The sequence below is a fragment of the Oryza sativa genome, chromosome 8, assembly GCF_034140825.1.
Source record: "Oryza sativa Japonica Group chromosome 8, ASM3414082v1".
NCBI classification, from domain to species: Eukaryota; Viridiplantae; Streptophyta; class Magnoliopsida; order Poales; family Poaceae; genus Oryza; species Oryza sativa.
Window position 1 is genome coordinate 23197658 of NC_089042.1, and position 13318 is coordinate 23210975.

The 13318-nt window shown below is 45.2% G+C and overlaps 2 protein-coding genes and 1 pseudogene across 2 annotated transcripts; 2 read left to right on the forward strand and 1 right to left on the reverse strand.

The window, feature by feature from the left end:
• Positions 1-3635: 3635 nt before the first annotated feature.
• Positions 3636-5324, reverse strand: LOC107281963 (aspartic proteinase nepenthesin-1-like; annotated as a pseudogene).
• Positions 5325-7457: 2133 nt separating this feature from the next.
• LOC4345799 (aspartic proteinase nepenthesin-1) lies at positions 7458-9099 on the forward strand. Its single transcript, XM_015793959.3, has one exon. It carries the CDS (start codon positions 7516-7518, stop codon positions 8860-8862), a length of 1347 nt encoding a protein of 448 aa, XP_015649445.1. The 5' UTR covers positions 7458-7515; the 3' UTR covers positions 8863-9099.
• A 1824-nt stretch (positions 9100-10923) lies between these two features.
• On the forward strand, positions 10924-12423 carry LOC4345800 (aspartic proteinase nepenthesin-1). Its single transcript, XM_015793880.3, has one exon. The coding sequence runs from the start codon at positions 11187-11189 to the stop codon at positions 12306-12308; it is 1122 nt and encodes a 373-aa protein (XP_015649366.1). The 5' UTR covers positions 10924-11186; the 3' UTR covers positions 12309-12423.
• The last annotated feature ends 895 nt before the right edge of the window (positions 12424-13318 follow it).

Consider the following 13318-nt stretch of genomic DNA (forward strand, 5'->3'; position numbering starts at 1 on the left):
GTGCATTTACTCTTATTCTCTTTTCTCATTTTGAAACGTCAATACTTGATCGATTAATCCTTTTTATTATTGGACTAGAAAAATGCCGATGCGTTGCAACGGGTGAAGGCTATTTTAGTCTTATTATTTTTGTTCTATAGTTTAGCTAGGGTGAAAATAATTGTGGGAATTCGCTTGGATATATATTTTTTTTTAAGAAAATCATGAGTTGTAATCAGGAGTCCAACTTTTATCTTAAGTTAGCATGCGAGTTTTTTTGAAAAGAGATTTGTTATAAGATGTCTTTTGTATTTCCAAAGGCGAGCGAACTTAAAAACGTACTCAAACACAGATCTGGATATCCAAAATCAAACGAACTTAAAAATCGACTCAAACACGAATGGCTTACCAAAGTATTGGGAAAAAACAGAGGAGTATATGTATAGGTTTCTTAAAAATGTCATATTATTATAGCTTTATCACATTTCAAAATATATTTGAATAGTAATTACCAACAAGTGTTCTGTTTTGGAGAGCAAATTGCCTATGTGCCCAATAGAGCATGTAAGTGTCAATTTCAAATTCATTTGTGGTGCATTTTCTCTTACCACATTGCTTGAGTGCCTGATAGAGCATAGAGCATGTAAGTGTCCATTTCAAATTCATTTGTAGTGTATGCCGACTCTCAGGATCCTCGCTTTCGCACTCTTGTGCAAGTTGATTGGTACAACTCTGTTTTCATGGAAAGACCCCATTCAGTGGTAGAGATGAAGTATGTGGACTGGATTTTCATGAGGCACAAGAACAATGCAGTATTCAATGAAGTAATCAAGGTGTGTAAGGCAAAGAATCTTGGAGAGATCCTTGCTCTTGAGTATGATTGGAATGAGTAGATAATTGGGCAGTTCTATGCTACAGCTTACTTTGGCACCACCAAGAAGGGCAACCATTTCATCAAGTGGATGACGTTGGGGAAATCTTACAGAGTTACCATGGGTCAGTTTGCTGCTGCCTTAGAGCTTGATCCAGAGGATTTGACAAGGCCTCATCTCTTTGACTTGGAAGCCTTACCGATGCACAGGACAAGCTTCATGTATGAGAAAGGAACTCCTTCTAACTGCATGGGTACCACTAAAGGCTTGCATCCCAACTATAAGGTTCTCTACTCCATTTTCAGGTGGTCCTTTCTTCCAAAGGTTGGGGATGCCACAGCTATTCCTACCAAGCATGCTCATCTCCTTTTCTCTATGCGCTATCAGTGCCCCGCTTTCAGTGTTATGAAGCTCATTTGGTTTGAGATTCTTGAGACCATATGTGATCCTAAGAGAGGTTGCATTTATGCCCCATACGTTATGATGATGATTGAGGAAAGGACATGACTTTCCTTCTTCAAGGAGTGTGATCACAAGGTATTCCATCCTCATGGCTCCTTCCACTTCTTTAGCAGCTCCGCCTCCTCCATCTCGGTCTACTATAGGTTCAGCTTCAGCCGCCTCTTCAGTTGCCCTCAGCGCACGAGCTCTTCTTCTCCCATCAAGGAGGCGCTTCAAGCAATTTTTTGTATGTGTGCCGAGACATCCAAGAAAGTCAAGAAGATTGAGAGGCGTCAGAAGGCAGATTGGAGGGCTGCAGGCAAGGATGCGTCAGATGTTTTAGAGGATGAAGCCTATGAGGATCCATTTGCTGCTTATGAGGCTGCTAGGGATGTGGCTGCCGGTGAGGGTCCCTCTCACTCCTTCCGTGAGGACTCCTCCACATCCAGTGATGATGATGATGATGATGATGATGATGGTGATGAGCTGCCGGATATAGAGTCACCACGTACTGATCCAGAGGATGCTGTGGATTCTGCTGCAGAGGAGAGTGATGCTGAGGACAGTGATGCTGCTACTGAGAAGGCTGCTTCTGGTGATGAGTCTAAGCAAGTCCCTTCTGATGCTGCCATTGAGATTGTGCCTTCCGACGAAGACGAGGATTGATCCGCTTCTTTCCTTGTGGTTTTGTCCCTTTTTGGTGCCTTGATGCCAAAGGGGGAGAAAATTGCAATCAAAGGGGGTCCAATTTCCTTGTCCCCCTTTCACTCCTCTATATATTTGGACATGTAAAAATTCTATCTATGTGTGGATGTAATGACTGTTAGGTGCTAAATTTAATCCCTGCATCACTTCATGCTATGATTGCCTTATTTCTTGTTTTGTGATGTAATGTTAATTTTATCCTTGAGTGCCTTTCATGTAATTTATTTTTAGTGTCATATTTATTTCTCGCTCTTATTGCATCCCACGAATGAATAGGGTTGAAGGAAACTCTCCATGTTTGGTCCCTTCTCAGTATGCATATGAGCTTCACTCATATTTTCCATATGCATATATTTAGGGGGAGTTTTATTCACTTCTATCCATTCAAAACATTAATATTATTTCAAATCTTTTGTGAGCTTTAACCTTATTGTCATCAATCACCAAAAAGGGGGAGATTGAAGTTGTATTTATCCCCCTAGTGGGTTTTGGTGATTAATGATGAATAAGGTTAAGGGACTAATGTGTTTATTGAGATATTCAGGTGATTAGTCCCAAGGTGAACTTAGGTGAACAAGAGATGCTTAGAGACCCCCTACAACATTCATTCGAAGCGGACTTGAAGCTCGAAAGTCAATAGGATAGTTTAATATTTGAAATCGAGTTTTAGGAAAAACCGTACTATTAAGAGGGATTCCAAGTGTGGTTCTGGGATATAAAAAGTGCTCTCAGTGGGTTCCTTATGTTAGAATATTTTTGGGAGCCATTTTTGCAAATAGCTCCAGACCGGACATAGAAGGCTGGCCGGAATGGTCCCTGGACCCGGAACTTCCGGACCTTGCGAGATGAGAATTTTTCCTAAGTGTTGTCCGGAAGTTCCAGACCTCTTCCAATTCAAAAATGTGAGTAACGGCTAGATGACGTCACCTAGCCGTTATATATATCCAGATCGTACCCAGCTCACCTTTTGGCCATTTCACTTCAGTTCTTTCATGCCTTAGGTTCTTCTAGCCTCTCCCAATATCCCTTTGCTTCCTCCACTCAAATCTTGAGCCATTCTTGTGAGATTGAGAGAATAGATGAGAGTGTAGGAGTGATTTGGAGAAGGTTTAAAGATTAGGTTTGTTTGAGCACTTTGGATATCTTGTGGGCTGTCACTTGGGCTTATTACTCTTGGAGATCTTCTCCTAGATGGTTAGGTGTCTCCCGCGAGCTTCCAAAGATCTTGTGAATGTCCCGGGAAAATTTGTGAAGGTTTTCCTTACCTCCGCAAGGAAACGAGGTAAGTGAGTAAAGATTCTTGTGCTGAGTTTTTAGAGGTTCTCCTAGATAGAGCAACTTGCACTTGTGGTCTTTTCTAGAAGGATTTGCGAGTTGGATCTTGGTGGTCACTCAAATTCTAGAAAATGACCTAGGAGTGTTGAGTTGAAGACCTTGGACTTCTTCTGGGTTCTTTGCACAAGTGAGACAAGCGGTTAATCGAGACCCGGCTCTTTGGAGCACCTCAACGGAGAATAGGATTGCAAGAGCCGAACTTCAGGAAAAAATCGCCCTTGTCCTCCCTGTGATGATTCTGTGCATGTTGTTGTGATTGTGCATTTGCTCTGTCTTCCTGTAGTTTAATTCGTGCAATTTAGTTCAAGTCATTGCTAAATCTTCAGGTTTTTCTGTTGCCCGGAAGTTTCGGTGGTTAGAACACCGGAAGTTCCGGACAGTCTGAGCAGACCGGAAGTTCCGGTGTTCCACACCAGGAGGTTTCGGGTCTGCTGAATTTACCGCTATGATTTGTTTGTGAATTTCAGGAAAGCCTATTCACCCCCCCTCCAGACTACATCTTTACGTGTTCACGGTGAAGGCTATTTTAGTCTTATTATTATTGTTATATAGTTTAGCTAGGGTGAAAATAATTGTGGGAATTCGCTTGGATATATATATTTTTTAAGAAAATCATGAGTTGTAATTAGGAATCCGACTTTTATCTCAAGTTAGCATGCGAGTCTTTTTAAAATTTTTAAAAGCGTCCCAAGTTAACATGCGAGTTTATTTTAAAAGAGATTTGTTATAAGACGTCTTTTGTATTTCCAAATGTCATATTATATAGCTTTATCACATTTCAAAATATATTGGAATAGTAACTACCAACCAGTGTTCTGTTTTGGAGAGCAAATTGGCTGAGTGTCCAATCGAGCATGTAAGTGTCAATTTAAAATTCATTTGTGGTGCATTTTCTCTGACCACATTGCTTGAGTGCCTGATAGAGCAAGTAAGTGTCGATTTCAATTCCATTTGTAGTGTATTTTTCTCTGAGCACATGTTTGAGTGCTTGCTTGAGCATTCATTCTCAATTCTAATGGGATAGGAAAATAATTTCCAACCCACCAACAGACATCTTTCAATCCTAACCATTCATTCTCCTTCCTCCATTTAATTCTAACCCTTCATTTATTTCTCAATCCCAATCTCACCTCTCATTTCCCATTATACAAACACATCCTATAGGATTTGGGGTAACAAAATACTGCACAAATCATACGTGGAGACATGGTACTGCGATACTGTAGTACTTCCTCTACAAAATAATAAACTTAGAATTGGATGTAACATGTTGGCGCCGCCGTCGAAGTGGAGCTCCATGTCCGGGACCGTCATGGTCACGGTCGGCGGCGGCGGCCACGGGAAGCACGTCTCCAGGCCGATCTCAGTGTCGTTCGCCGGCGGCAGCGGCCGGAGGACGGACACCAGCTCGCGGCGCACGGCGTCGTACACGTCCTGCTGGAGCCAGGTGAGCGACGTGCCGGAGTCGATGAAGACGCCGCCCGTGCCGTCGTCGTTGATGGCGAACACCAGCGGGTCGATGGGCAGCCGCTTCTGGCCGAGGCTGATGCCCTTGAGGGACATGAAGTAGAGGGACGGCAGCGCCGCGTTGACGACCAGCGGCGTGGACTGCACCGGCAAGCCGGAGGAGCTGGCGTTGGTGCCATTGAGCGTCGCGAACACGCCGAAGTTGAGCCGGCTCGGCTCCGGCGAGAGGAACGACGTGAGGCAGTAGGAGAACCTCGACGGGCCGAGCTGGCTCACCAGCGACAGCAGCCCGCGGCCGAGGCCGACCATGCATGCCGGAGCTGTTGGCGAGCTCGCCCGAGTTGATGTTACAACATAAGAAACCATTATTCCCGCCCGATATTACACAATACTCCTACTACCAAGGAGCGTTAAGCTTTGTTCTTACGCTTCGGATCCATACAAACTGGCCTGCACCCTGGACAGATTTTTTTTTTCCGTTCTGTGCCTCGGTACGCAAGTGGAGCTACCTTGTATTTTACTCATCGCTTCATATTATCTAGCTCGTTTTAAGCAACATTCTTGGGAACTCCTAAACATGCTTACTACTTGTTGCCAGGCGACTACTGAATGTCTCTGCAACAGCTCAACAGCTGAGTTTGTTGAGGTGATTATATTCCAAAATTCCAATTCTTGAATATGTGTATCTTCGAAGGACTACTATATACATGACTTTTTTGGAACTGTATATGTATATATGGTGGTACAGTAACAACGGCAATTTTAGGCCCCTTGAATTGGACAAAAAAAATGGAGAAAAAAAATAAAGGAATTAAAATCCTACACTATTCATGCATTTGATTTGTAGAAATGAGAAAAGAAAAAAACGTAGAAAACATTCCTATTCTTATGATTCTAAAGGAAAAACATAGAAAATTTAACATCCACTCTAACCTCTTGAAAAATTTCCTTTCAATCTATATCTCTCATCTAATTCCTGCGTTTTTCCTGCGGTCCAATTAAACGGTCATTCATGTATTTTGAAATTCCCTATTTTGCACTTGCATTTCTATCGAAATCTTGTAATATTGTTTCATTTCTGATAATGGAAATGGGGGCTTCCCAGCCCTAGTTAAAAAAAAATCCTATCAGATCCTTGTGTTTTTTTTCTATTTCTCGGTTTTTTTAATCCTGCGATTTAAAAGAGCCCTTATCAGTCTTCATAAACTTAACAATCTTGTCATGAAAACAGTGGGACACTTATGTTGTGATTTGATCAAATTGATCTGTGTGACAGCCTGATGCAGGATTGCAGGAGTGCATATAAGAATCACATTTTAGTTGGGGCCCCGAGGTATGATCACAGATCTCTAAACCTCGTGAGTTTGCGTTGATCACCCGGAACTGAAAACTATTCTAGTTTCAATTTAAAAGCTGTGCATCGTTTACAAGTTTCCACCTCGATTTTACGTGCCCAAATTCTGTGCCGCTGGACTCCCAAAATTCTGCTCTGCCGCAGTCAAACTCTATAGGACATGTGTCATTTGGTTTTTCAATATTTATTTGTCCAAAATGGTTAAACTGGATGTGATACTCTTTCGACAATCCTCATAGCACTACAGTCTAGAGGCACAGCATTTGGTGCAAAAAATAACTGCCAAATGAGCCAGGAAAAGTTAAGACCAACACTTTTCTGAAAAGTCCTCGGCAGATCTTTCGAATGAAAAATTTTCTTTTATGATTCCAAGAATATGTATCTTGTTTTTGCCTCAAAAAAAAAGAATATGTATCTTGTTGAACTGAGTATTTATTTAAATTCACGATGTCCTTCGTTAATCACACATAAAAAAAATCTGATTATCTGTTATCTTAATCTATATCGCTCGAGAGAAAAGTCTACCACTTGTCCCAGGGGATGTCCGTTCATTCTTATATATCACCTAAAAATAATTAACATTTTTCTAAAAAAAAATAACATTGATAGATCAATATATGGTATATCACTTCATAAACCTATAGACTAAAATTTAAATATATGAATAGAAACAAATATAGGCTGAATTTAATTTTACATGTTAATAAAGTGATATATTATATATTGATATATCATGTTAAATTTCTTACTACTAACTACTACTATTTCCTTAACACGTACAAATGAGGGGATGATCTCTTGAGGATAAAAATCCACCTTCTCTAGAGGTCGCCATTTGTTACTATAGGAATGAAAGCAAGTAAAGTGCTATGCATATATGGCCGTTGCACGTGGGAATAGACAGTGGTCAAATCTTTGATGTCAAGCGAAAGATGGTTACAGGAGTCTCAGTAGCACTTTACGTCCTAGGTTCGACTCTTTATGGAAGTAAATTTTTTAAGATTTGACGGCTTTGTGCTTTCAGTGGTAGGCGACATTTTTAGGATTTGACGGCTTTGTGCTTTCAGTGGTAGGCGATGTACCCATTAACAGCGAGGCACCTATGATGACTTCGTCAATTTTTAGGATGGATTTACCGGTCCAGTCTTCGAAGATACTCATAGGGGTAGGGTTTACGTGCGTGCGTTGTGATTGTCTATGTTGTAATGTGTAATTCTCAAAATAAAAAAAATCTTTGATGTCAAGCAGTAGCCTGCTTAAATTTGTATATAAGATGCTCACAGAATCTTGCAAATTGCCAACATACAACCTCCCCCTTGGCTCAGCTAGTTGACCAGCGCGCTTGCAACGAACTACTCCAAAATGGCAAGTCCAGTGTTGGTGCTGGCTCTCGTTGCGGCGACGCTATTGCCGGCCTCACATTGCAGCGTCAGCGGCGTCGGTTTCCAGCTCAAACTCCGACACGTCGACGCACACGGCAGCTACACCAAGCTGGAGCTTGTCACCCGCGCCATCCGCCGGAGCAGAGCCCGCGTGGCGGCGCTGCAGGCCGTCGCCGCCGCGGCGGCGACGGTGGCGCCCGTGGTGGACCCGATCACCGCGGCGAGGATACTGGTGGCGGCGAGCCAGGGGGAGTACCTGATGGACCTCGCCATCGGCACGCCGCCGCTGCGCTACACGGCCATGGTGGACACCGGCAGCGACCTCATCTGGACGCAGTGCGCGCCGTGCGTGCTCTGCGCCGACCAGCCCACGCCCTACTTCCGGCCGGCGAGGTCCGCCACGTACCGGCTCGTGCCGTGCCGGTCGCCGCTGTGCGCCGCGCTGCCGTACCCTGCATGCTTCCAGAGATCAGTGTGCGTGTACCAGTACTACTACGGCGACGAGGCGTCCACCGCCGGCGTCCTCGCCAGCGAGACCTTCACGTTCGGCGCGGCCAACTCGAGCAAGGTCATGGTGTCCGACGTCGCGTTCGGCTGCGGCAACATCAACTCGGGCCAGCTCGCCAACAGCTCCGGCATGGTCGGCCTCGGCCGCGGGCCGCTGTCGCTGGTGAGCCAGCTCGGCCCGTCGAGGTTCTCCTACTGCCTCACGTCGTTCCTCTCGCCGGAGCCGAGCCGGCTCAACTTCGGCGTGTTCGCGACGCTCAACGGCACCAACGCAAGCTCCTCCGGCTCGCCGGTGCAGTCCACGCCGCTGGTCGTCAACGCGGCGCTGCCGTCCCTCTACTTCATGTCCCTCAAGGGCATCAGCCTCGGCCAGAAGCGGCTGCCCATCGACCCGCTGGTGTTCGCCATCAACGACGACGGCACGGGCGGCGTCTTCATCGACTCCGGCACGTCGCTCACCTGGCTCCAGCAGGACGCGTACGACGCCGTGCGCCGCGAGCTGGTGTCCGTCCTCCGGCCGCTGCCGCCGACGAACGACACCGAGATCGGCCTGGAGACGTGCTTCCCGTGGCCGCCGCCGCCGAGCGTGGCCGTGACGGTCCCGGACATGGAGCTCCACTTCGACGGCGGCGCCAACATGACCGTGCCGCCGGAGAACTACATGCTGATCGACGGCGCCACCGGGTTCCTGTGCCTGGCGATGATCCGCTCCGGCGACGCCACCATCATCGGCAACTACCAGCAGCAGAACATGCACATTTTGTACGACATCGCGAATAGCCTCTTGTCGTTCGTGCCGGCGCCGTGCAACATCGTGTAGGATCGATTGAATTTTTTTTTTCCGTTTCATTTTGGGACTCAATAAGTTCAGAGCTGGTCGGTGTTGCAGCCGCAGGTCGATAGATAGAGTAGTCACGCGACTGGCCTACTGCACTATCGCAGTACCATGTCTCCATGTATGATTTGTGCAGTATTTTATTACCCCAAATCCACGTACGTCGTGTACGCGTATACACGGAGAATTGAACGTCTAAGTCCACCGATCGACTTAATACTACGTGAATGTGTTCTAGTATAATTTGATAATTTTGTATTCTGGTGTAACAATTTGATTATATATGTGTTGTTTTGATTAAACAATGGTAGATGAGTACTTTCATGATGTCGGTATGACATCATATACCATTGGTATATGCATAATGTCGGTAGCAATCATGCATATACTACCTTATAATTTTAGATTTAATTTATAAGAATTAAGGTTATCATCTAATTTGCATCATCGATTTGGATGTTTTTTTCTTCACCTTCTAAAAATTCAACCGAAATACAAAACTTCCTATATAGTAAAATTTAATTAACTTCTAGTTACTAAAATGAAAAAAAATTAAGTATATATATACAAATCTGCACGAATGTATAGATTAAATAAGTACTTAAATGCGTTCGAACCAGTAGGTTCTGCACTCAGTTCTCATGCCCAGAAAATGAGGTAACATATTAATTGATTAACTAAGTATCAGTTTCAAAAACTTAAAAAATTGATTAATGTGTTTCTAGCAACTTTCCTATAGAAAGTTCTCTTTTTTAAAAAAAAACACACCGTTTAGCAGTTCGAAAAACATACGTGCAAAAACAAGGGAGTGAAGTTGAAAACAAGGGTTGCCGAATACAGTCTAAATGCGTATAGAAAAAAGTACTTGAAATAAGTAAGTCATTGCATCACTTCTTTAAGTATTTGTACTAAAATCGTAGCTCAACTGGTTAATGGGAATCTTCTCACCTGATTTCAAGTCCTAAATTTGTTCGTATTTACGACTAATTATTCTTTTAGTGGTTGATGACGTACCCCTTGATGGTGAGGTGTACGCGGTGACTTTGTCAATCCAAGGATATGCAGCCCAACCTTTTCGAGGTGCTCGTATGGTAGGATATGCGTGTGCATGTTTATATGAGTGAGTCTACACGTGTTCTAAGCGTCTATATTTGTATTGTGTTTTAAAACAATCCAACCCACATTATAGATGGCCAAATGGGCCACCCGGCCTGGCCCGGGCACGACCAGACCTAGGACCAAGATCAGTTGGGTCGGCATGACCCGACCTATACACCAGACCGGGCAATGCTCGCCTGGGCTACACCAACAGCCCAGGCACGACCCAATAAGGCTCGAGCCATGTCAGGTCGACCCGAAGGTATGAAAGCCTACTATGCTTCTCCTTGAAATAAGTCTGTTTTGCCTCCCTCATGTCATTGGGTTGTGCTTGATATGGCTGAAATAAGTCTATTTTACCCCCTCATGCATTTTGCCTCCTGATCGTTGGACTAAGTTGTGCCGGGCTGGCCCATTGTGCCCAGGCAAAGACCCAGTCATGGCCCAACGGTCGGGCTAGGCCAGCATGAGCCCGACATCGGTCAGGCCGTGCCGTGCCTGGGTCAGGCCAAAGCCCCGGGCCAGAGCCGAACCATTTGGCCATCTATAACCCATCTTGTATGTTGCACCCATACGCTTACTATCAAGTTTTCTTGTACATGTTTGTCAAATTGTTACACTAGAACATTTTCTTCTCAAAATTTTTACATTTAATTACATTACATTTACCTGATAAGTTGATTACCATTCAGTTTACCCCCACAAAATTTCGCCCAGGTGCTACTGGGCGATATTCACATGTATGGCTCAAAATACTCAGGTCCACATGAAACTTCGCGAGAAATTGGCACGCATCTCATCATGGTATGGGCTGGGTATTAGGCTGGCTTTAACCCGTCGCTGGATTAAAGCCGGTAACGTCAACCAAACGATATTCCAAACATGCGTGTTATAAGTACTTATTATATTTGTGAGTTTGTTAATCAGAGGTTGCAATGTCTCTTTACACTGAAATCAACACCATCTTATAATCATACTAGATCACAAGGGGGTGACAAGGACCATTAAGCAACTCACTCGTGGGGGCAACATGATGCTTTGCACTGAACTAAAATCGAATCTAGTCTTTGAGCATATCATTAGCCACTCACGCAACGTATCAGCCGCACTCGTCGTGCGCACGCCGTCTCGCCGGACGGACGGCAGGTCCGGAGCCACTGGTGCTCGCTGTAGATAAGAAACGGTTCCCACCGATGGGATAATAGTTTTGAATGATAAAAAGTTGCTTCAATAATATTTTGCTCAGCGACCAGGGACACTCGCTGACCGTCGGCATCGTGCAGCCGCGCAAGCTCATCGTGGACACCGGCAGCGACCTCATCTGGACGCAGTGCAAGCTGTCCTCCTCCACCGCCGCGGCGGCGAGGCACGGCTCGCCGCCGGTCTACGACCCCGGCGAGTCCTCCACTTTCGCCTTCCTCCCCTGCAGCGACAGGCTGTGCCAGGAGGGGCAGTTCAGCTTCAAGAACTGCACCAGCAAGAACAGGTGCGTCTACGAGGACGTGTACGGCAGCGCGGCGGCCGTCGGCGTCCTCGCGTCGGAGACCTTCACCTTCGGCGCGCGCCGCGCCGTCTCCCTCCGCCTCGGCTTCGGCTGCGGCGCGCTCTCCGCCGGAAGCCTCATCGGCGCCACCGGCATCCTGGGGCTTAGCCCGGAGAGCTTGTCCCTCATCACGCAGCTGAAAATACAGAGATTCTCCTACTGCCTCACCCCTTTCGCCGACAAGAAGACGAGCCCGTTGCTGTTCGGCGCAATGGCCGACCTGTCCAGGCACAAGACGACGAGGCCGATCCAAACCACCGCGATAGTGAGCAATCCGGTGGAGACCGTCTACTACTACGTGCCGCTGGTTGGCATCTCGCTCGGGCACAAGCGGCTCGCCGTGCCGGCGGCGAGCCTCGCAATGAGGCCCGACGGCGGCGGCGGCACGATCGTCGACTCTGGCAGCACGGTGGCGTACCTCGTGGAGGCGGCGTTCGAGGCCGTCAAGGAGGCCGTGATGGACGTGGTGAGGCTGCCGGTGGCGAACCGGACCGTCGAGGACTACGAGCTCTGCTTCGTGCTGCCGCGCCGCACGGCTGCGGCGGCGATGGAGGCGGTGCAGGTTCCGCCGCTGGTGCTGCACTTCGACGGCGGCGCGGCGATGGTGCTGCCGCGGGACAACTACTTCCAGGAGCCGAGAGCCGGGCTGATGTGCCTGGCCGTGGGCAAGACGACGGACGGCTCCGGCGTGTCCATCATCGGCAACGTCCAGCAGCAGAACATGCACGTACTCTTCGATGTGCAACACCACAAGTTCTCCTTTGCGCCCACGCAGTGTGATCAAATCTGAAACACTCTTACTACTAACACAGTTGTTCTTACAATTTTCCCTTTTATTTTTCCCTGAAAATGTTATTAGCCTTCCGGATTAAGATATCCAATAATAAAAAGGATTCATCGATCAAGTATTGACGTTTCGAAACGACAAAAGAGAATAAGAGGAAATGCACCACAGATGTATTTGAAATCGACGCTTGCATGCTCAATCAGGCACTCAAAGCATATGCTCAGAGAAAAATACACTACAAATGAATTTGAAGTCGACACTTGCATGCTCTATCAGGCAGTCAAGCAATGTGGTCAGAGAAAATGCACCAGAAATAAATTTTAAATTGACACTTACATACTCGATTGGGCACTTAGGCAATGTGCTATCCAAAACAGAATACTGGTTGGTAATTACTTTTCAAATATATTTTGAAATGTGATAAAGCTATAATAATATGACATTTCTAAGACAATTATACATATACTCCCTCTATTTTTTTTATAGATGATGCCTTTGACTTTTGATATGCCATTTGATAATTCGTCCTATTCAGAAAATTCATATAAACATCATTTATTTTGTTGTGACATGTTTTATCATTAAAAAAATTAAGTATGATTTATACTTTAGCATATTTACACTAATCTTTTGAATAAAACAAATGGCTAACGTTATTTCAAAAGTCAATAGTGTCATATATTAAAAAAAAAGAGGTAGTATCATTTTCATATATTCCAAATATTCTGAAAGACATCAATCGACAACAAAAATTTATAGAAATTGACTGCACATTGTGAATGTTTTTGTTATTTGCGGGTTATTTAACAAAATATTATGGCAATAAATTATGTAACCTTTTCATAGAGAATAATTTTGGTAACTCAAAAATAATATGCTACCTGAAAGAGAAAAATGGCGATTGTCATTTGTCTTTTTTTAAAAAAAATATGGAGAGAGGTTGTCCCTTATGCAAGAGACAATCTGTACGTGAGCTCAAGTATGGAAAGAAACAAAATAAGTAGATTAAGAAC

Coding starts and splice junctions, on each gene's coding strand:
- LOC4345799 (XM_015793959.3), top strand. CDS start 7,516: ATGGCAAGTCCAGTGTTGGTGCTGGCTCTCGTTGCGGCGACGCTATTG.
- LOC4345800 (XM_015793880.3), top strand. CDS start 11,187: ATGATAAAAAGTTGCTTCAATAATATTTTGCTCAGCGACCAGGGACAC.